The sequence below is a fragment of the Lissotriton vulgaris genome, chromosome 6 (genome assembly GCF_964263255.1).
Source record: "Lissotriton vulgaris chromosome 6, aLisVul1.2, whole genome shotgun sequence".
Taxonomy (NCBI): domain Eukaryota; kingdom Metazoa; phylum Chordata; class Amphibia; order Caudata; family Salamandridae; genus Lissotriton; species Lissotriton vulgaris.
The window spans coordinates 792,830,865-792,856,069 of NC_141694.1; the positions used below are offsets into that span (position 1 = coordinate 792,830,865).

General features: G+C 41.2%; 1 protein-coding gene across 1 annotated transcript in view; it reads right to left on the reverse strand.

Moving 5' to 3' along the window:
* LAMA4 (laminin subunit alpha 4) overlaps positions 1–25,205 on the reverse strand; it is a 583,946-nt gene that overhangs the window by 111,459 nt on the left and 447,282 nt on the right. Inside the window, exons 23-25 of the mRNA XM_086926829.1 lie at positions 12,124–12,286; positions 10,861–10,994; positions 8,643–8,814 (exon numbers count right to left, since the gene is read on the reverse strand). Of these exons, the coding sequence (XP_086782955.1) occupies positions 8,643–8,814; positions 10,861–10,994; positions 12,124–12,286 (469 nt within the window). The remainder of the gene's footprint in view (positions 1–8,642; positions 8,815–10,860; positions 10,995–12,123; positions 12,287–25,205) is intronic.

Here is a 25,205-nt window from a genome sequence, read left to right on the forward strand (position 1 = left end):
GCCTTCCACCAGAGGATTTGGTTCAGTGTTGCGGCCGTCGGAAGATGCCCTGAACAAAATGCTGTCCTTGTCTGAAGACTGCCGACTCGATTTCACCTCCATTTAAGTGCCGGTAGCTTTCCAGTTTATGGACGCGGGCGGCCGCCATTTTGTGCCGCTGAGCCCGCGTCCTCTCACCGACTACTGAGCCAATTGTTGCTGCCTGCCGAGCCTCTAGTCACTATAAACATTGCGTATCCACTTTCATAAAGCCTATTTTAGTGTGTGTAAAGCGCAAAGTTTATCTGCTATTTTTGTTGGCACTTATCTTCCTCAGCTGCCTCTGCTTTGCCTACTCTGTGGTAATGCCAGCCGCCATTTTGAATATCGGCGCGAATGCCCGTGTTTTCTGCTTTGTTGCTCCTGCAATGCTGTTTTTCATGAAAGTGCTACAAATTATTACATGAATGGAGTTCTTAGTTTCTCAATACCCTTATTCATCCAGGAAGCTATGTTTTCCTCCATGACTGGTCTCTTTTTCTTCGGGCAGGCAATCAGTCTACCATTCTAATACATGGTATCATCTTCATGTTCCTGTTTGCCACCTAACTCTTTTAAGATTGCCATATAGTCTTATTTATCCTCCATATTTTTTGAGCAAGACTGTCTATGAATAAATTTTTGACCTACAGGTGATAATTGACATGTCTTGTCTTAGTTCTTTTACGAGGTGTGTGCTCCTATCAAGCCGTGTAGTTTGTTCCTTTTTTTGGATTTCTTTCCTCATTTTCACCATGGCTCATGAGTCTGGCAATTCAAAACATGCTCTCACTGGAACTAAGTCAAAAAGACCAATAAACGATTCGCCTTCTCCTACTTCGTCTCCAAATCCTGTTCTGGACTCTATTTTGGAGGAAGTCCGTGGTCTTCAACCGTTTATGTCTGCTACCAACGTCAAACTTAATCAAATTGAAGAAAAATTGGCTGTTATGGAAGGCAAAGTTCTGAATCTGGAACAACGTGTCAGTGATATTCAGGATGTCTCTTCTAAGATACCTTTACTGGAGCAAGAGATACATAAGTTGAAACTTCACACTGAGGACCTTGAAAATTGTAATCGTAGGAATAACCTATACCTTTATGGTCTTCCAGAAAAAATTGAGGGTCCTGACATGGTGTCCTTTCTACAGAAATTTCTGACTGATCTCCTATATCTTCAAACTACGGCACAACCTCTTAATATTCAGAGAGCCCATCGCTTAGGTCGGCTTCACCCTAATGCCTCTAAGCCTCGTGACATTATTATGCTTTTTCTTGAATTTACAGAGCTAATGACTGTGTTGAAGGCTGCTAAACTTAAAAGACGTCTTATTTGGTCTGGTCATAATATTTTTATCTCTCAAGATCTTTCTAATGCAACAAATGCTCGACGCAAAGAATTTTTGAATCTTCGTCCTCAAATGAGACAATTGAATCCCAAGTTTCTGCAAAATCACTCATAATGATCGTACTCGTTTCTTTGATGATCCACAGAAGCTCCACACATTTTTGCAGAATATCTCTCCTTCTGGCATGAACACTAATGTTTGATATCTCTCTTTCCTTTCTCTTGTTTTCCCGGTCTAGATTGCTCCGCGTTTTGTGATTTCTATTTTTCCTCTGTATTTCTTCTCTTTTTCAATTTCTTTTCTCCCTTCTTGAGGTTTTATTTTCCTTACCTCTTCTGTGGTGCTCGCTGGGAAACGTCTCCTCTTCGGCATATCTACGCTCCTGCTATCTTGGTTTTTCTTTCTTCCTCAGACCTGGCTATCTTGCCTTGATCTGTTCATGTTTTTCTTACTATCTCTCTTTCTTCATTCGCTTGTTATATTCCCCTTCATATGCTCTTTCTCTCTCTGGCTTTTTCTTATTGTTTCTATCGTCGCTTACTGTTCTTTTTCTCAGCAATCTCTTTTCTTTTTAGTGCAACATTTTTCCTTTTCTCTTATTGCTGTTTTGGAAATTTTGTATTTTAATGCTGTGACTTTGTCGGACGAGTTGTCCCATTGTAATGTTTTTATTTGTTGTGTTTTTTTCAGTAGTTGTTCCCTTGAAGTGTTTCCACTCCACTTGTTCCCCCTCTTCCTTACCATCCTCCATGTGTAATTTTGTCTTGTGGAACGTCCGAGGTCCTGGTCATCCTGTTAAAAGACAAAAGGTACTATCCCATTTATCTAAGCTTAATTCTCAAATTGTTTTTCTCCAAGAAACTCATTGTAATGATGTGGAATCGGTGAAGTTGAAAAGGCAAAGGGTAGGCCAAGTTGTATTTTCTCCTGCTATCAACAAAAAAGGGGGTGTTGCTATACTGTTCCACAAAGCTCTATCAGTCCAATTATTGTCTACTCAGAATGATGATGAGGGTCGTTGGGCAATGGCGAAGATTGTGATCCAAAATAAGACATTAGTCTTATTAAACATCTATGGTCCTGTTCGTCCCGATCCCAAGTTTTGGAATGATATTAAAATTCTTCTGTCCTCTATTGATTGCCCCAACATTGTAGTTGCAGGTGATTTCAACCAATGGTTGGACCCTTTCTCTGATAGACTTTCCTCCTGTAAATTCCAACCAGATAAATCCCACAAATCCTTCCAATCTGCCATTACCTCACGTCCGTTATATGATGTCTGGAAAGCCTGTAACCCTGATTCACTTGAATACACTTTTTTCTCGAATGTCCAGCCCCCGGTCACAAATTTACTATGTTTTGGTTAGTAAATCCTTACTTTCCTCCATTCAACTTTCTGAAATTGGTTCTATTTTTATTTCCGATCATGCACCTGTATACGCTGTTTTAGACCTTTCCCTTGCTTCTTCTAAATTTAATCGCTGGAAATGTAATACTTTTCTTTTATCTGATGCTGTTTTTATAAAGGAAGTTACTGTTTTTATTAATGATTTTTTTACCTTTAATAACCCATCTGACACCTCTATTCCTAATAATTGGGATGCTTTTAAGGCTTCTCTTCGAGCTTTTACTACTTCTTATGTCTCAAAAAAAAAGAAACTAAATATAAGGATCAGTTACAGAAAAGTAAAGTACTTGAACATGCTTACTTCACATCTAAAGCTTCTACTGCCCTTCAGGATCTAATTGTAGCAAAAACTGAGCTTAATAAAATTGCAACTTTTGAAGCATGTAATACCTTGCTTAAGATTAAATCCAAATTCCATGGGTTTCAAAACAAAGCAGGTAAAATGCTAGCTAATTATTTAAAAATCAAATCTGAACGCAAGACTGTTGGCCCTGTTCTCCATGAAGCTGTTAATAAACTTGTTACATCTGATGAAGAAATTGCTACCGTTTTCCATGATTATTATCAGTCGCTCTATACTGATGACACCCATCCCTCCACTCAAAACGTAACCTCTTTTTTTGGTCTTCCCTCACCACCATCACTTCCTAATTAATTTGCACAATTAGAAAAAGAAATTACCCTTCAAGAAGTGCTTTTGGCCATCAATTCATTGAATAAATCGAAAGCACCAGGCCCTGATGGGCTACCTGTTGAATTTTATTCTACTTTTCATTCAATATTTGCCCCTAAACTTTTGCAACTTTGTAATGCTTTTATTGCAGACGCTAAGGCCTCCGGATCCTTTATGGATGCATTATTTGTTATTATTCCCAAACCGGATAAAGATCACTCCCTTTGCAAAAATTACCGACCCATATCATTAATTAATTATGACTGTAAGATCTTTGCTAAAATTCTTGCTTCCCGTCTTGACTCTATTGTTTCACTTTTGATTAAAACAGATCAAGTTGGATTTGTGAAGGGCAGACTAGCTTCTGACAATGCTCGCATGTTCTCTAATATTATTTCACTTGGCAAAAAATTTAAAGATCCTCTTGCTGCCTTATCTTTAGACGCTGAGAAAGCCTTTGAATGCATTAATTGGCACTTTATGTTTCAGACTCTCCATTGGTTTGGTTTTGGGCCTACTTTTATTTCCTTTGTCAAACTTTTATATTCATTCCCTCGTGCCAGTATTTTTGTTAATAATCAGTTCTCAAGATTTTTCCCACTGGCTAGATGTACTAGACAAGGGTGTCCTCTTTCCCCTTTATTGTTCATCCTCTGGCTCGAACCTTTTTTAGAACGCATCAGAACTAACACTCAGATTATAGGTTTTTCATCCTCCTCTGTTGAGACTAAAATATCTGCATATGCTGATGATATACTAATCTATATGGCCAATCCACTTACATCTCTACCTCCGTTTTTGGATGAAAGTTTGTTTGTACTCCTCCATTTCAGGGTATAAATTGAACCTATCTAAAACGGAAGTTCTACCTTTAAATGCTATATGCTACCAATATATGTTCAATACTACTGAATTTCCATGGTGCCCCTCCTAAATCAAATACCTTGGCATTTGGTTTTCTTCGTCACTGACTGATACACTTAAATTAACTTTTACTGCCCTTATAAAGAAACTTCAGTCCCTACTCCAAATTTGGTCCCCTTATATCTCTCTTGGTGGGGTAGACTCAACACTATCAAGATGATGATTACTCCCCATATACTATACACTACTTCAATTTTCCCTATTAAAATACTTAAAGTGTATTTTTTTCGTAGAAATTCCGTGTGTACAAAATTTTTGTGGAACAATAAACACCCTCGTATTGCCTTAGCTAGACTAACTCGCCCCAAAACTGTAGGTGGTGTTCGTTTCCCTAATTAAAAAAATTACCACTCCGCTTTTTTAATTAAACAATCCTTTGCTTTAGCTTATGATTTTTCAGATACTCCAGTTCCCAGATGGGTTCTTTTTAAGCGTTCCCTATTAAAGGATTTCTCGTTTTCTCATATTGTTTTCATGTCAAATTGCTCCTTTTTGGCTAAGTACCCAGTTTTGAAATACTCTCAAACGTTGTTATTTAATACATTTTCCAAGGACATTACCCCTTTTCAATGCTTTCTCTCGTCCACTGTGTGGTATATTAAATTTCTTAAATACAAAGGCAAATCTTTTTATTATAAATATTGGAAGGTAAAGGATATTCTATTTGTTCATCAATTTCTTTCCAATAATTCTATTATTCCCTTTAATGACCTACAAACTATTTATCAACTGCCCACTTCCTATCTTCGTGAATACACCATCATTACTAATGCCATACATTCTCATTTGTCTACATTTACAATGCCTCTTGCCTTGCCACATGTTACTCCTTCTACTCCTTTATATCCTTTATTTTCTACTCATTTACCTAAAGCTGCATATGTATATACATTATTGTTATCAAATGTTATGGTTCATTCTAAGTCAAATGTTGAGATTGCTTGGGAAAATGATTTGTCCGTTTCTCTCTCTGTTATGACTTGGGATAAATTATGGACCAAATTGTTTAAAGTTTCGGCTGCTGCCCGTATTACTCAATCTTTGTTTTTTATTTATCATAGAGCTATTATAACTCCTGTACATATTTGCAGATTTTCACCAACATCTTCTCCTCTCTGTTGGTCATGTTCCAAAGAAACGGGCACGCTTATACATCAAATCTATGAGTGCCCTTCTGCCTTATCCTTTTGGAACTCTGTTTGGAATATTTGCATGTCAATGTTTAGTTTCCCTACTCCTTTATCATTTTTACAAGTTTTTTTAGGCTCTTTATCACATGATCTAGACATTGTACCCTCCTCTGCAAGATTACTAAATCTTTTTATTGCTCTTGCTTTTAAAGTGATTTTATCCTTGTGGAAAGATAACTCCAAATTGTCTGTACTTACTTGGTGGAATTTCATTTGTGATGAACATAGGATTGCTATCGCTTCATCTTCGTCTGTTTCTCAGAAAATTAAATCTGACCTGCTCTGGCTCCCTTTTACTACCTATCTCGCTTCCAAACCTTCCCGATGCTAATTCTGTTTTTTCCCCCATGCAAATATTCTACTCCTACATTATTTGGATTACTTTTTCTTTCTCTTTCTTCTCTTTCCTTTCCTCCCTTATCTTCCTCTCTTTCTATCTTTTCTCTTTCTTTTCTTTCTTCTTCTTCTTCTTCTTTCTTTTAGGATATATTTTTCCTATGTTTTATGCCTACTGTTTTACTTCATCAAGTTAATTACTTATTTTTCATATGGCTTGTGTATTGTATTTGCAAAAATCCTAATAAAAATCTTTTAATCAAAAAAAAAACACTCAATTGTCCGCTAGCAATAGTTGAGGCCGAAACTCACATTTTCTTTGTCCTGGTTATTTTGTTTTGTTGTGGCACTCGTTGATTCTTTGGCTGCCAGCAGTCCTTGCCTCATCTTAAAATAACAAGCATTTGCAATGCAGTAGGTCTTGCAATTGCAAGAGTTTGAGCTACTGGCATTGTAAATGACAATGCTTTTTATTTATGTGTTTAAAAAAACAATAATATGACAAGCCATTATCACTTACAATACCAATAGGTCAAAGTTTCCTAAATGCGAGACCTATTGGCTATGCCAATGCTTGTTTTTACTTTCAGCGGTTATGTTTTCCGTCCGATGCGCCAAGAAGCTGTTGCATATGTTGCACTTTGCAAACAAAATGAAATGTAACACAGAAAGGCACATCTTCTGTATGTCAGGATAGGAGCAGTTGTAGAATTTTAGGGACACATGATATCAATGGCTCCTAGCCAAGTGTCTCAAGGCTTTGGGATTACCATACTGCTGAAATGGTGAGAGCAGGAAAGATGACATAGTGATTAGCATTGGTTACCTAATGTGCTTCAGCCATAGAGCACACTTTCTACGAAAATGCCAACTTGCACTCACAAATATGGTAGCAGATTTTGGAGAAGAAATAACCCTTGAAGAAGCAGTTGAGATTTGATCAGTTGGATTGTCTAGTTTAAACTACTTGCTTATCAGAGTCACTGAAATCAGCTTCCAGATTTTGCCTTCTAATACAGTGAGACACTCGAACAGATTTTGCTGCAATGTCTGTCTGATGTTTGGAGCCTGAGTGGTGGCAAAATGGGATCAGCACATGGCCAAATGTTGTTCGAAATTCACCACTCTTTTGCACGATAATCCTGGCTTAATGGATCTGAAATCTGAAAATTGCCAAGTGCAAAATGAAAGCTTCCTTGGACGCGCCTAGAATTAAGCTCCAGTGCGATCTGACAGACATTATCACTTGTTTGTCTTATGGAAGTCCTATCTGCTGTCTTTTCCTTTCCACAAGACCTCATCACCGCAGGCTCTTCTAGTCCTAATCTGAAACTCTCAAGCTCCCGACCTCAGCCTGCGGTCAGTGCCCACGTAAAGGTTTCATATGTCATAAAATCCAAAACAGGAGATCCAAAAGGAAATCTTCCTAGAATGCTTGACTACCTACATCATGCTCTCCTACTCATACACTACTTCATGGAGGCTGATTTAGACTCAACGCTGCTGCAGCTTGAGTGGTTGGAGAAACTTGCATATATTTTTTCCAGCAAATTCTCAATGGCAGTGTGTGCATGCACACATTTTTACCTTAGTCCCATTAACACATCCTCATGGAAACATATAGAAGATGCCCCCTTTTTTGTACTGTTTCTCATGAACTTTCATTGGATGCTGTTTCTTTACAGCTTGCTTCATGATGTTTATTAAAAACGTCTAAACTTTTTTTTATAGGTTGCTTCATTTTATTTTGCCAAAACTTTTGGTCGGTATTAGTTCAATTATTTTACATATTTGGAATTGCTTCTTTCATTGTTGCTTTTGCGCCCCTAGGGCCTTCCTAGATGTAAGAATTGAGCTGGGTGCTTTCTTCTGCTGAAGTGAGAGATAAAGATTATGGATGCTTCGCTAGCCTCTGCGGTGTTATCCAGCAAGGGTGTGTTGGGGATTTATCTAGTTTCCCCCTACCCTTTAAGGATGAGGTAGACCGGCCTCTTATAATATACAGCATGCTGCATGCTTTCCATGCAAAGATAACCATGATAGAGCACAATCAATGGAGAACTGAAGCCTACATTTTAAAAAGGGGGTGAAGCAAAATGTCCACAATACTCTGTGTTTGACCCTGAAGATGGATCACTTCCTTTAACATGTTTTCTAGTTAGATGACTGAGTCATAATATGGAACTCTTTAAGTGAGCGAGTAAGGTTTATAACTCTTGATTATAAAAAAAAGTCAATGTCGCAAATAGCACATCAAGTCGTTGGATCTAAACTTTAGACTATCATGCAGATACAGCAGTTATGCACTGTCCTTTTTATACAGGTAAGACCCACCAGTACACTGCTGCATGCAGGATTGATGTATCTTTACTAAACAACAAAGCCGTCACGACCTTGGTTGATCAAGATAGGGGTGAGCACAAGGATTAATTCAATGAGACAAGGAGTGAACCAAGGGCATTAGCATAGGCATCTCTCAAGAAAACTCCAAATACGTCAATGACTGAAATTTAGAGAAGTATACCAATTGTACTTGATGCCTAAATGAATAGAGTATGTATTGTTCATATCCATCTCAATCACCGTAGGATCACTGGAGACATTGGTAGTTACTGAGCAGTTGCTGGTGCTGCTGTTCATTGCAACAAGGGTTATTTAATGATTATGTGTTACGTATTAAATATTGCGAATCAGCAATGACTGCACACACGTGACAACCATTGTAACAGAGGGCATTTACCTACCCCATTCACCATCAGGAAGATCAGTGCATTGTCCATGGGTGTCCGAACTTCAATATCGAATCGGGTCACTTGGCTGAATCGGCCTCTCTTTTCAATGTTGCGTGCCACCGCATAGCCAGAGCCATCGAAGAAATAAGTTGCCGCTCCACTCTGCGCGAAAGCCCATTTATTTCTAGAATGGCCGTCACATGTTAGAGCAAGAAAGGAAAAAGGGCAAAGGGCTTAATTAACACAAGAGTTTAAAAGCATGGTACCTGAGTTAGCTAAATACAACCTTGGCATCTTTAAAAAGAAAGGCAAGGAAATATGCATAATGTTTTGGGGAGGTGTTTCTGCTCAGCAATAATGGTTTTGGATATGGGAGGTTCATTTGTGACTGGGTGTGCTTGAAGGAGCCTTAATCCTGTTGAGGAAATGCCACAGACTCTGAAAGTAGGGGCTCGGGCGGTGGAGGGTTGGGGTGCTGCAGCACCCCTAAACATAACCATGCTGGACTTCGGAAGTTGAATAAGCAGTTAATATTCCTTGACATTTTGTATTTATCTTGTTATATTTGCTGAGAATTCAAAGTCAGAGGTCAAATGTCAGGCTATATCTTGTGACAAATTACTGCTTCTTCTTTTAACAAGGAGACCGGTGTTTACTTTTCTTTCTCTGACTGCAAAGTAGGAGTATATTGTAAAGGGAACTATGTGACAATGTTGCTGCTGTGGGGTGCCATTTTCTTTTCTATCAGCAACATTTAAATACATGAAAATGCATTGTACAAATATTTGAAACAATACCAGCTGTTGAGAAAGCACAAATGAAGCACTGTAATTTGAAATTCTGAAGTGTGATGGAAGCAAAGTTTTTTAATAGGATCAAAACAAATCAAGACATATTATTGATGTGCAAATAATAATTAGTCCCTGAAACCTGATTCCCACACATTTTGGTTTTGCGCTATGTAGTTTTATCAGTAAACCTGCATGTCTCTGAAAATGTAGTTGCCATTTCAATGGAAAATGTTCTGTCTATAAAAGATATTCCGTTACCATTCGTGCTATAATGATGTATTTGCGACAGTGTGCACTAAAATGCGCCACCGGTTACAACACTCCAGCGCTTAATGAGAACCGGTGGTTTCCAATTCTCGGCACATTATTGCTAACACAGGCGCTTGTGAGAGCCTGCCACAAGGTGGCGCTGTCTGGGGAATTTAGAGAGGATCACAACATCAATTAATTATAAATTCAATGAACATTAAATATGACTGTTACCTGCTGCCCAAACCATTTTTATAGCTTTGGGGGCCTGAAATAGTCCGAATTGGCACACTTGGAGTAGTGTGATGGTTAGTGGTTGTGTTGGTACTGTCATTGACAGCGCTGGCAAAAGCAATGAATAATGCAAGCTGCAGTGGCCTCCTGACCAGTGCACTGGCACTTATTTGTTTACAAATTAAGCACTGCCTACCACACCCTTACTACTCTCCTGCTTAATGGGCTGAATCATTTGCTATATGTATTCTTTGTGTAATGTTGGGATTGTTCACAAACCTTATGACTTTGGTGATGTAACACTGATGCCAGCACCTCTTTCTGAAAATTGTCCCACCACCACTGGGAAATGGGTGATGCGAGCTGTTTGTGTGTGCTGGGGAAAACATAGCTGTTGGTAGGAGCGTGGGGGTGTGTGTGCGCACACACATGCATTTCGGTGCATATGCGTGTCTATGTCCATGCGCATATGAATGTGGGCGAGATCGAGAAAAAGATCTTTTCATGTTCTAACTGTAGGGTGTATTTTCTAGCAATAAATAGAAGGACAACATCTTTGAACATACAAGGATATGATACACACTGTACTTCATATAGCTGTAATCTCACAGTGACAGAGTAAATCCAATACATTAACACATACATGACGATATTGCGGTTAGAATGGGGATCGATCGTAATAGGATTCTATCCTTGTAACGTAGACTGGGATCTATGAAATAATATGTATTTATCTTGAAGTGCATAAATGGCTGTATTTATCTGAAACAACATTGTAGATGGCGTGAAGTGCTGTCCTTCATGCCTGGATAAAGTCAATGGCTTTAACTCTGGATTTTATAAGGCTGCAGATTGGGGTAAAGTGGTCTCTTGAACTCTGCAAAGTGATGACAGTGAGCAGTTACTTATCAGGCAATTGAGTGCACTGATAATTATGAAAGAAGTTCTTCTCTTACCTTGGACATGGTTTCTCTATGGAGGTGTCCATGTTGTAAATGTGTTTAAAATTGTATAAACTTATGACGTCATCATTCAAGGTGGCCAATTCTACACAGCCAACAAAGCCAGGGAGATCTAAACTTGCAGGGAGCTGTGGATAAGAGAAAGGAAGATAAATCAAGTTTATGAATGTATGAATACTTCATATGTCTGTGGAGAATGCGTTTTAACAGCCCCATTGCTTGTGGAGATTTTGGGACACTATGGGAAATTGGAAAATATACACCACAGAAGAATAAATGTTACATATAATGTGCATCTCACCAATGATTTAGCTTATGCTTCCCACCCTCTTTGAGCCCTGGGTCAGCACTACCACCCTGTAAATAAATGGGGGGCAAAGGGGCAAATAGTGTAATTTAATTTCACAATTTGTCAGGAAAAAAACACAAAATGATGCAAAGCCCGCAAAATATATTTTGCCTGTGACTTTTCACACAAGGGCATACTTTGTGTACAAAACTAAAGCGAGCACGAGACTGGTTCGAATAGACTGGAATATGACTCTAGGGAGCAGGTTTGCGGTTCCCAGGCAATATTTGCTGCTTTATCAATTCTTTCACATGTTTAATTTTCATAAAATCTCATAACACAAACTTTGGAGAAATTTCGTGAATTTGACATAAGGTGAAATTCATGAATTCGTGAGAATTGGCAGAGTAATTTAAAAAGTTTGCCCAAAGGCACCCCCACCTGCACAACTTGAAAATACATGCTGCTCTCACTTACTCATTTCTTGTAAAGTGTACCACAACACATTCATCTATGCTCTAGACCTACCAACAATCAAGTGCTCAACAATAATGTCTTCACTCCTCACCTTTCGGCTCCATCATTTCCTCTTCTCCACCATGGAGTACCGACACACTCCTCCCTCTCGAACTTCAGTTTGTCCTAGCCAGTTTCACAATCATGCAATTGAGGAAACACCCCTTTTCACCACCAGCCCAGGTTGCCTCTCAAATCATTAAAACTCAACTCCATCTGCTGTTCCCTATATTTCATATTTAAATGATAAACACAGTCTAAAGAAAAGAACAGAGGGAGAGAGCCTGAATTGTATTGTTTCTAGGACAACTGCTTTCTAAAACGAATACCCTTTTGACATGCATAGCACCAGTTATCACAATCAAATGTGAATATTTTGCCAAAGCAGGCCAACAAATGATCTCAAGCAATTTGGAAGAAAACATGGAGCAGATATCCCTTCATCATCTCACCTTAAAACCTGAAGGTACGCCACCAAAATAGAAGACGGTATCCTCTGGCTCCAGATCCAGAAGAGAGTCAGTGCCTGGAGCATCCCCCGTCTTAATGAACTTTTCTTCTGCTGTGCTATAGGGACTGCGCACGGTTAAGAACACTTTGCCGTGCCTTCCCACTCTGTCAAAAAGAGAAGCTTTGGTTACTGTGGTACACAGCGGGGCATCAAATTGACAATCATGCAATCTGTAAAAGAGACAACTGTGAACACAAGGTGGAAAATGGCACATTTCCCGAGCAAGACTAAAGATGTTGAGCACATATCCATAATCCATAATAGAACGACCATTCTCATCTGAATGTCTTCTTTATTTTCGTTAGTGGCCTTATTACACATATTTCTTTAGGGGCACATTGGGCTGGGTGCCCACTTTCAGCGCCAGTGCTAGTTTAGTTTCAAGGAATAAAAGGTACTGTTTATATTAGCTTTTGATTTGTTACCTTCATCGTTGATGTGCACACCGCACATCACGATCAGCTGGATTTTACAGGGTATTTTACACTTTGCTCTGCTTGTTACGAAACTATTCTTTGACTATTCTTCTGCATCTAGACGTCGATGACCACTTTTAATATTTTAGTCACATTATTTTGTAAACGTTTTTCTTCTTTTTCAGGTTATTATCTTACTAATGTGTCCTCTATAGTTTTATCTGTATAACAATTTGTACCATGTCTAATATAGTTGCACCTCCATATTTTCTGCCAGTTGCTGGTGAACCCAAAATGGAATGGGATTTATGGTATCCCATATTTTTAGCATATGTTGATGTGTTAGAAGAAGATGGGTGTTCTCCTAAAAGGAAACTTGCTCTCTTAAGGAACTGTTTAGGGAGGGCAGGTTTAAAGGAATTAGCGAATTTACCTCCCGTTGAAGGATCTGGAGATACTAATGTTTTTGAAGTTACCATTCAACAAATGAGCACTAGATTTGGAAGGAAAATTAATACTGTTATGGAAAGGTTCAAATTTTATTCGCATGCCCTAAAGGAAGATTAATACATAGAACACTATGTAGCTGTTTTACGCACATTAGCAGGTTCTTGTGCTTTTGAGACTATCAATTTTGAACAAGTTTTAAGGGACCAAATAATGATGAAAACTAAAAGTAAGAAAATTCAAGAACGGTTATGGGTGGGCACTGAATCTTCTCTTCATGCTGTTGTGAACATTGCAAAAAGGATTGAACAATCTGAGAAATGTGTCAGTGAAATTAGGGGTCAAGTTGTTAAAGTCAAGGAAATTGTTCCTGAAGTATCTATAGTAAAGGACCAATCCATTTCCCAAAAATGTGTCTCTTTTCCTCCTAAGAAAGACGCTATAGGAAAAGACAACAAATTATTGGGAAAAAAATCTCAAGTTGTTTGCTATAGTTGCGGGGGTTTTGACCATGTTGAGAGTTACAAAGGGTATCCTGCATGGAACAAAATATGTATTAAGTTTAAGAAACCGGGACACTTCAGCAAGGTTTGTAAGTCTTCTCAAAAAATTAACTTCATGTCACATGAAGAGAGTGAATATCCTCCAGATATTAACAGTCTTTTGTGTGTTGGTAAAGCCAATTGCAAAGGTTTTCCCAGTGGCAAAATATTAGTAAATGGTATAGAAATCTCCATGCAAATAGATTCTTGTGCCTGGTATGGCATTATTGGCAGAGATGTTTTCGATGAATTCTGGAGAACTAAAAAACTATTCCCGCCCGATATGAAACAAGGTGGTTATTCTGGCCACAAAGTTGATCTTGATGGATTTATATGGGCAGATCTTGAGTTTAAAAACAGAAGAACTAGAGGGAAGGTACATGTAGCCACTAAAGGGGTATCTATTCTTGGTTAGGCTCATCAACAAGAGATGGGAATAAAGTTAGACCCCAATTCTCTGTCACCTGTTTATGTTGTCCCTCCTGACAGTGAGGAGCTGGCTAATGAATTAAGAAACAAGTTTCCTTCTATTTTTACGGATAAACTAGGTGAATTTCAAACACAAAATTATTCTCAAGGAGGGTGCTGTCCCTGTCAGACATAGAGTAAGAAATGTACCTTTAGCGTATCGAGACAAATTGAAGGGAATTTTGTCTGACCTAGTTTCCCCAAAAATTATTGAGCCTATCGAATCCTCTCCTTTGCTTTCTCCAGTGGTTTTATCCCTTAAAAGTAATGGCGATCTTCGTTTATGTGTGGATCTTCGTAGCCTAAATAAGGAAATATGGATTGATAGACAACCCTTACCTCACATACATGAGCTAATTTCCACACTTTCTGGTGCTTGTGTATTTTCCACTAATGATTTAGCTAGTGCATATCATCAAGTAGTTTTACATGAGGATTCTAAATTTCTGACTACCTTTGTTACAACTGTTTCCAGTGCGGCATCAGTTATTCAAAGGCTCATGAAAGAAGTTCTGGAAGGATGTTCTGGTGCTATCGCCTTCCAAGACGATATTTTAATTCATGGAAAGAACCATGAGGAACATGATAAAAATTTGGAGGATGTATTGAAATGTGTACAAAAGAAAGGTTTGACTTTGAAATTCTCTAAATGTAAGTTCAGACAAAACAAAGTGGAATACTTGGGACATGAAATCTCCAGTGAGGGTATTAAACCTAAACTTAATCATGTTCAAAGCATTTCCAATGCCCCTGCTCCCACTACGAAAGAACAGTTAGTTTCTTTCTTAGGATTAACAGAATTTTACAGTAAGTTTGTGCAAGATTATTCTTCTAAAGTCCATCCATTAAGATCAATATTAAAACAAAATGTAAATTGGAACAAAGAACAACAATGTGCTTTTGATCTTCTGAAGAAAGAAATTGCTGATGTTCCATTTTTAATACCTTTTGAGGTGGGAAGGGAATGTATTGTGGCTGTGGAAGCTAGCAATGTTGGTTTGGGTTCTGTGTTAATGCAGAAAAGCAAAGGCGAAGAATACGATGTTCCGTATGCGTCCAGAATGTTATGTGGACCGGAGTACAATTATTCCACTATCGAAAAAGAGTTATTAGCATGTACTTGGGCTGTCCAACATTTCCGTCAATTTTTGTGGGGTACCAAATTTTGCTTAAGGACAGACCACAAACCTTTGATCAATATGTTAGCTGCTGTGGTGGTAGGACACTTACTGCTCGTTTGGCACGTCTTGCTGCTAAATTACAGGAATATCAGTGTACTATTGAATACGTTCCTGGGCGTTTGAATGTTCATGCTGATTGCATGTCTCGATTACTTTTGTCAGACACATGTGTTTCTTATAACAACAGTTTTGATTTTGATGTTGCATACACAATTGACGATATTAATAGTGGTAACACAAATGCTTCGTCATCAGATATCATTTCTGAATCTGAGTGGAAAAATGCTATGTGTGAGGATGACACGTTAGCTAATGTTGTTAAATTCCTGCAAGTGGGTTGGCCAGAAGAAAGAAGTTAACTGGTGATCTTTTGTCTTTCTGCAAGATCAAAAATTAATTAATGTTTTCTCAAGGTTTCGTGACAAGAGGGGATAAAATTGTTCCCCCTTTTAAGATAAGAGAAAACATTCTGTCCATGGCTCATGAAGGTCACATGGGTATGTCCAGCACCAAAAGACGCATTAGGGAATTATATTGGTGGCCTGGTGTCGATGGCATGGTAGACAAATGGGTTAGATTGTGTCTTCCTTGTTCTAAAAGTGACAAATCGGTCAAACCATTGTCAGCAGATGTTATGCCTATTGAGTATGTTTCAGGTCCATGTAGAAAATTGGGCATTGATATTATTGGTCCTCTTGGCTTGTCTCCTAACAAGGATGTGTATGCTTTAGTCTTTATAGATTCTTTTTTTAAGTGGCCAGAGTTAAAAGTTGTAGATAAAATTGGTTCATCTCAAATAGTCGAGTTTTTAGATGACGTTTTTTGCCATGAAGGGCTACCTGCAGAAATTGTCTGTGATAATGGTTCCCAATTTGTTAGCAAGGAATTTGATTTATTTCTTGAAAGGTGTGGCATCTTGCATAAAAGAGTCTCTAATTATAACCCACAGGGTCAAGTAGAACGCTTCAACAGGGTAGTCAAAGAATCCATCCAACTAGATATAAAGAGTAGACTTGAATGGAGTAAAGCTCTATGGGCTACTTTGTTGTCATATCCCACTTCTCCAAATACTGTCACAGGTTTATCTCCATTCGAGATGTTACGTGGGAGGAAACCTGGTTCTAAACTTTTACCTTGGTGGATGAAAGTTAGAACATCTAATGATTCCTCTCTCAATTTATCACAGGTCAGGGAGTCGGTCAGAAATAGCAAGAGAAAATGAAGGGTAATGTTGTGCAACATCGTAATCTCAGTTCCAAAATTAAAGTGGGAGATTTTGGCTGTGTCAAAGTTGGTGGTTTTCATGGCAGAAAGTGGGCCAAATGGTCGGATCCTTGTAAAGTATTGGAAGTCTTTAGCACAGCAGTAAGAGTAGATGGGGGAAAATCTGGAATTTCAGACGCATTTCTTTGTGTAAATTTGGGAATCTACAATAATTTTCTCAATCCACCACTTCCAATTCCACTGATGAGAATGACAATGCTTCTTTTGTTTTGGATACTTATGATAATGCCATTTCCACTCCAATTGTCTCAGGATCTTGTTCTACAAGTGTAGACAATTTTCAGAATCTGACTTCTCCTATGTCCAATGATAACAATGCTGAGTCATGTAATGACATTCTTGAATCTGAAAGTAATGTTAGTGAATTAAGTAAAAGTTCTCGTATTAAGCATACTCCTGTCAAATTGAAAGATTTTATTCATTATTAACTACTAATTTTTCTTATTTCACTTTATTTTTATATTTTTTATTTTTTGGTAAGGGGGAAGGTGTGTGGTATTCTCGTGTGCAATATTCTTTCTTAGAATGTTATTATTCTTTCTTTGCTGTACATTCTGTTAGTGGGAGTTGGGGATTCAAGGGAAAGATTTTACCGGGTGTGGATGTATAAGCTGTCTGTAAGAATAAACTACATTTTCTTATGAACCTGCATCCTCAATTTACTTCAGGGACATTGCTTTTATCTGTCATACACGCCATGTATAGTTTGTATGATAATAGTTTTGAAAATCCGAATAAATAATGTCTGCAAAACTAGCCAGCAGCAACCATATGAACCAGTGTGTCATGACCAAGGGACCTGTGATACATTTATATTCTCCACTTCTAATGTGCATTTGTTGCAGTTAGACCCTATTCTGCAAACAAATGAAAGTATTCACATGTAAATGCAGCATTCCATCAGTCAATGTATGAAACCTTCACTGTTTGAAATAATCTTGTAAAAAACAGTTCAGCTACAATAATTAATATTTCTGTATGGTTAGAAGTCCAAATTAATGTTGTGAAAATCGGTTAATTATTGAATCCATTGTGGTAATAGCTCCTGCACAACCATACTCATGTAGTAGTGTATGCTTCATAAAGAATATCTCTGCAACATATGCTTTCTGCATTCTAGTATTTTTTTTAAAATATATCTTTTATTGAGTTCACAGGAGGAAAGAAAATGTGAATTGTACATCATACATGTTCCCACATCTCAAAGATGCGTGCAATGGTCGCGGGGCGTATCACATAATACAGTTGTACATCACTTTATGTATCATAGCAGAATCACATCTCAATCATTCCAGCCGTGTTGGCTCTGTAAGGAAAAAAAAAGAAAAGGGGGGGGGGTGCGGTTATCAAACTTGGTGGTGTGATGCGTGTGTCGTGGTGGGAGCGTGCCGATGTAGTAGGGTCTCAGGGATGTCGTCGAATTATGCCTACGGTTGCTGGTCTGGTCCTGGGAGGGCGGTGGATCGCCAACGGGAGGTGCAAGGTGTGGGCAAGGTATGGAGGGTGTTGCCTTGTCGGTCAGAGGGAGGTGTCATCAGTAGGTGTAATAATGTCACGATCTGGTGGTTCATGTACATCTCTGTCGGGGATGTCGGGGCTGTGGACCATAGCTTCTACTCTGTCCATTGGTCTCTTCTAGGTGAGGTGTCGTTTGAGGGGTCTCCCAGTGACTGGCATTCTCTATGGAAGGAGCTGAGCGTTTCGTCCCATGAAGTCGCGATTGGGAATTGTCTCAGTCCTGCTGTCTCCTCGTTATGAAGGGTGATGCTTTCTGCTCTTGCCCAATTGCCCATGGAGGCGTGCCAGTGTTCCGTTAGGGCCGAGTCTGCTCGTTTCCAGTGTTTGGTGATTAGTCTCTTGGACGTGAGGAGGCCAAGGTCCCAGAAATGGGAAGGGACTTTATTGTGCTTGGTCCTCTTATATAGGCCCAGTAGGCACGCCTCCCATGTGTGCGGTATCGGCATGGTCGTGCTCCGCTCGAGTATCGGCAACACTGACCGCCAGTATGTTTGAATCCATGGGCACCGCCACAGCACATGCAGCAGGTCCGCCCCCTCCAGTGCACATCTCGGGCAGCTTGCCGCAGCGCCTGGGAAGTACTGGTTGATTTTGTCTGGGGAGAGGTATGCTCTATGTAATATGTAAAACTGAATCAGTTTGAAGCGTGCATTGCGGGGGATGTTTTTGGGACCCGCTAGCACCATTGCCCATTCCTTATCCGTCCATTCCCTCCCCCTGTCAACCACCCATTTGTCACGTAGAGGTTGTAAAGTATGCTGTGTGTGTGACAATAGCGCTTGAGTAAGCCAGTGTACCACGTGCGAACCATTTCCCATGACGTGCAGGCATTGTATCAGTTGGTGTGTGGGAAGTTCCTCAGTGATGTTTCCCCATCGTTGTGTGTATGCCATGACTATGGAAGCGTGTTGTAAGAACTGTCCCGCTGGTATTCCCGTGTCGCAAAAGGTATCAGGGCTCCATCGGCGTATAAGTCCGCCATGGTGTCCACTCCCGAGTGTGTCCAGTGTTCCAGTGCGGCTTCCGTGACTATGGTTGTGGTCTCAGGGGTGCCTAGGAGCGGGAGCGCTGGGGGGTATGGTTTAATGGTTTTTGTGAGTCGTAGGCTCCTGGTGTAGCATTTAGTGGCCACGTCTACATGTAGTTGTGACTGTTTCCTCGTGTTTGCTAGTGGGTGGAATAGTGAGTGTATCTGTAGGTGGGACAGTGTGCCCGTGGCTGTGGCAGTGTCCTCCAGGTTCTTGCCAGAGAGCCAGGCCGCCACCCATTGTAGTTGTGCTGCCAGGTAATAAAGCTCTAGGTTTGGTACTGCGAGGCCACCTTCACCGACAGGTGTATATAATTTTTTCAGTGCCACTCTAGGTCTTCCAGTGTTCCAGATCAGATCTCTGATCATGGTTTCCAGTTCCTTAAAAGTGCAGACCGGGACGTACACTGGAATGTTGGCGTAGTAATAAAGGAGTCTGGGTAAAACGATCATTTTCGTTAATGTCACCATGCTTGGCACATTGAATGTGAGAGTCTTCCAAAAGGCGACCTGGGACCTTATGGACGTGATGGCGCGCGTCAGGTTGCCATCCAGGATATCCGGGGGTGTCCTGTATATGTATATTCCTAGATATTTGAACGTGGTGTGGTGCCATGGTAGCCGCTCGCCATTAATTCTGATTTCGGGTTCTGGAGTGTCGGGGGCGAACGAGTACACCCCCGATTTGGCCCAGTTTACTTTGAGGCCCGACATGTTCTTGAAGGATCGGAAGATGTCCGATAACTCCGGTGGCAAGCGGGTAAGGTCTCTGATATACAGGAGCAGATCACCTGCGTATAGCGAGACAACGTGTGTGCCGTCTGCTAATGGGATGCCCCAGTGCGCACCTCTGCTGCGCAATATCTCGACGAGGGGTTCTATCGCCAACGAGAAGAGCAGTGGGGACAGCGGACAGCCCTGCCTGGTGCCCCGTCGGACCTTAATGGCGTTGGACATCAGCTTACCCGTGCGGACTCGTACCTCGGGGTTCCTGTACAGCAATCCGACCAACTCGATGTATTCGTCTCCTAGGTCGAAATTACGCAAGACTGCCAGCAAATAGGGCCACTCGACCGAATCAAACGCCTTTTCGAGGTCTTAAACTAAGCAGCCCGATCTCAGCCACCCCTGCACCGCATATTCCTGTACCTGAAACAGCCTCCTTATGTTCTGGGAGGTGCATCTAGTGGGCACAAAGCCGTTCTGGTCACTGTGTACCAGGGTGGGCACCAGGGTTGCCAGTCGTCGGGCTAGGGTTGATGCCAGGATCTTGTAGTCCGTGTTCAAAAGTGCTAGAGGCCTATGCGATCCGAGGAGTGTGTCATCCCTACCTGGCTTAAGAAGAGACACTAATGTCGCCTCGTTCATCGACTGGGGCAAGGACGAGTCTTCTAGCGCCGCTGAGTATACTCTGAGGAGCTCCGGGATCAGGATATCGGAGCAGGCTTTATAGTATTCGGCCGGTAGCCCATACGGGCCAGGGGCCTTGCCATTCGAGAGGGCGAAGATGGCTTCACGCAGCTCATCCGCTGCTATTGGTGACCCGAGGTCGTCTCGTTGGTCATCTGTTAGGGCAGGCAGTGTGACCTCATCCAGGTAAGCAGCAATGTTTGGGTGTGGGTTCTGCAGACGCGACCTATACAGCGCACAGTAGTGTGCCACAAAGGCTTCGTGGATTTTTGCCTGGATGTATACTACTGGGCCGACAGGTGGATGTATCGCCGTCACAGGTGTTGTTCGCTCCTCGCGCTGTATCAGCCAAGCTAATAGTTTGCCGGGCTTATCTCCAGTGTGGTGTGTGCAGGCCGAGTGGGCTGTATAATTAACATGTTTCAACCTATCAATCAGTCTGTCATGTTCCGCCCGCGCCTCCAGTAGTCTAGTGTCTGCGCCCTCAGCCGCTTCCTGTTCCGCCTGCATCAGTCTGACTCTAGGCGCCTCAGGTCTGTCTCTAGCTGTCGTCGGGAATGGGCTTGTGTGCCCAGACATTGCCCCCTGAGGACTACTTTGAATGCGTCCCATTCAATCTGTGGTGTCGATGCTGTGTTAGTGTTGTCTTCGAAATATTGTGCTGTTTGTGTGCATGTGGAGCTCCTAAATGGGCCGTCCAGTAGCAGGTCAGGTTGCAGCCGCCAGGTAGGTATCAGGGGTCGTGGGTGCTCCCATGTGGAGAAGTGTGGCTCACTGGTTAGAGCAGGCAGACCCTGAAGCAGAGGTCAGACCCGGGACCAGGGTTCAATTCCCGACGCGGCAGGGTGTTGAGCTCAAATGTCCACGGACTCGATAATTCTCGCTTCGGTGCCTGACCTAATCATGGGTTCACACTCTGCAACTCTGGGCATTAAGCTTGCTTAATCTCCACAATGGCCCCCAGCGGCGGGATGCCTGGCTTTCACCTTGGGGATGCCCTGTAGGGGCTATCTCACAGGGAAAAACCAGGACGGGTTCCCAAGGCAAGCGCGGAGATACCCCTTCGGGGGTCGATTCTGGCGCTATATAAGAATATAATAATAATAATACCAGATCCATGAGGTGTGGGTTGTGGTCAGAATGTGTGCGGCCCATATAGCAGGTGTCCGTGATATATGGTAGGATCTCGCTGGAGACCATGTACCTGTCAAGGCGCACGTGTAGGGCATGTGCCCCTGAATAGTATGAGTAGACTCTGGTGTGAGGGTTGCGGCTGCGCCACGCATCCTGTAAGTCCCATTGCGTGGACCATGCCTGAAGAGTGTTCGCAGCATTCTGTGCCTGTGAGTTGGGTGGCGGGGGGTGCGGGGTGGGACCGATCCAGGGCCAAATCTAATGTGCTGTTGTAGTCTCCTCCCAGCACCCACATTCTGCATTCTAGTATTATAGTACTATATCACTTCTTTACTATGAAGTTTGAATCAGGAGCTAAAATGTTTTGAAAAGGAGATTAATTGTAGAAAAATGTTTGCCCCATTCTGAATGCGTTGGTTGTAGTAACTGACAGGGCAGAATCATCCTGCTACCTTATTGCCCCATACCGTAATGAAAGGCCTTGACGGTAGGTACAACACTAAGCCCTATTTCTGCATTGTGTCATTGTTTCACTGAAGGCTGATGAAGGACACATAATTTTTGCGTAAGGTAATAATGCCATATAGTATTTTATGCATCTGTGTACATTGGCATATAAGAGGCACACAGGTCTGAACCCTTCATACTCTTCTGCTTCATAGATTTATTTTTGCTTCCTTCTAGAGCTCTGTGAATATTAGCTCCAACCAGGGAAACAACAGATAAGCACTGGTTTATAGATTAGGATCACAGCATGATATGGGCATTTAAGAGAATACATGAAGAAAAAATATATGTTTCTGTACTGAGCCGCTGGATTAGGACCTTCTAAAATCAGACTCTGGTCCACTCCTGTAGACAAGCAATAACAGCATGTTTAAACTCTAGGGACCCTCAAGCAATGAACTGAAAAATATCTAGAGGGAGTTAACCAGGCCTTAAAGAAAGCACTTGTCACACACACCCTTAGCCCACTCACCGACACACACAGCCTAGCAACACCTCCCGCGGTAAGAACCCTCATTACTGGGGACAGCATTGCATGGTCCTGGTTAGAGGGATGATAGGTAGACATAGAGGTTCCAGGATCCACGCATACTCCGAAGATCCATTACGGCTCCCAGCATGATTTGCGCGCTGTCAGCATGGTGAATGTACTACATTCACCCCCCCCCCCGCGAGCCTGCAGAGGAGGTTAGCTCAAAGGAGCCTCCGGAGCGGGGATCAATGCTGATTATTCCTATGCCCGTAATGGTAAACGGAAAGGGTGCACTTGCACCAACAAGGTCGAGACCCCACTATCAGCTGACATTTCAATTTAGCCATGATTGGGAAAAAACAAGACTATTTATTTGCAGTATTGCCTGCCATTGGGGTTTGGAGTGATAGACAACTTCAATAATGTTATATGTTTAAGACACTGGAGTATACAGAAGTAAGAGTACACCATTTGGTTACATTAGGTGATTAGGTAAACTACAAGGCTACAAAGTATTACTAGATTGCGCATTTCCTTTATGGCATGTTACACAACGACTATTGCAGTATTTCAAAAGAAGTATTTTGGTGATTGTTGTTTGTGTAACTTTAACAGGGGGTTCAAGAGGCGGCCTTCTGCTGTTCCCCTGTGAAGTGGACTCTGCATGTATGCTGGTGTGTATGGTTCTATATTTCATGTGTATAATATATGTGACAAGTATTAAGAGAGCGACAAGATGCTTTGTGTGGAACAAAGGCAATTAAATTCCATTCTGTTTTTGACCCCTTTCCTAACGCAACCCCTAATTCCTTGCCGACCTAGTAGCAGGGTCGTTTATTCACTCCTCTCCTTTGGAAAGAGAAAATTATTGTTTACTTTATAGGTACGAAAGGCTCACTAGGTAGTCATAAGAAACAAATAGCGTTAACCTGTACTTACCAATATCTTTTTGCTTTACAGATCTCTCTCCCTGCTGACCCCTTCCTTTCCTTCCCCCGCTTGATCATCCCATTCACCTGTGCTATTATCCCATTCAGGGTTGGGACTGTCGAGAGGTGGACCGCTTTTTGGCACCCTTCCCGAGGAATTATCGGGCTGACGGCACTTTAACAGTTTTTACTGCTCACTCAGCAGTGATCTCTGGTCTCCACCAGGGATATGGCACAAGCACCTTGCCCATTAAACACTGCACCGGCCTGGGATCCCCAGCTTACTCACAGTACTCATACTCCAGTTACCATTTGCACAGGTCTCTCCCTTGCACAAAGCACTTTTTCCACCCGGACAACATGAATCCTAATTGTCTTAGGTAGAGTTAATTGCCAAACCTCTCATACATGTTAAGCCGCTTCTTGCTTACTTACACAGAATGGGACACAATTTTACAGCCAGGCCACTGACTTACGAGCATTTAGACCCTTCCGCAGCCACATGTCAAGACGTTTTTATTGTTTTAATGAATTCTATTTCTCACTTAAATTTCACACTGTAACGCTTTTAATGAATCTAATAATAAAGCTTTACAACTACTACTACTGTACTAAAATATACTGCATGTTTGACTCCCCATCAATGTTGGCAGGTTAGTTTTAAATCCTTAAATCCAAGGCAAAAATTGAGGATTGCTAATTAGGGATCAAACCTTGTCCACGCATAATCTTAGCCACACATTGCCATTCATGATCCCAGTTATTAGCAGGAGGGGGTTGGAGATATGTTCATTATCGATGAGCTTTCTCCTCTCATACTAGTCCTTCAGTGTCAACTGCAGAATCCAGGTTAATACCAGAGAGTGGAACTCACCCTTGCATTCAGAATTAAAAATAGAATGATCTCCCTCTATCACAGAGCTAAGATTCATGCACCAGTTCCTGTCAATTGCATTTCGGCAAAAGCGGTAGCAGTGCTAGCCATATGTCTACTTTAAAAAGGGCTGATATATTTGAGTCTCTGCGCAAAGCATTGTGTCTACAGGGATACACATCTGAGTACTATGGATATTATCACAATCGTCAATTTTTGCCTTGGATGTAAGGAGTTAAAACCTGCCAACATTATGAGGAGTGAAACATGCGGTATATTTCCATTCAGAGACATATACCTTTTCTTCATTTATTCTCTTAACTGCCTATTACATGCTGCGATCCTAATCTACAACCCAGCGCTTTTCTGTGGTTATCCTAGTTGGAGCAAACATTCATATTCACACCACCCTCCACAGCCGCAAAATAGTCAAACTCCCATATCTGCACAGTAGAGTATATCAGCATGCTCTTAAAAACTATGAAAAATATTAGAACCATTCATCCCTAAGACCATCTGAGCGTTAGGAATCCGGCACGACACAGGTATTGCATTAGGCTCATGGCTCGGTGGGTTTGGAAATTTAGCTGCATGGGGCATTGTAGATTAAAGAGGCAGAACATTAGATGGCACAACGTATTTTGGTACAGGCTCAATTGTTCCTGGGTTACTGTTGTACTTAATGTCAAGGGTAGACCTATTATACAGGGCCAATGCAACATGGAACTGGCACTTAGCCATGTGTTATTAATTGTTGTGGTTCTCCACCTAATATAAGATCACACCAGCTTTTGTATTCCAACACTTTTGTTGT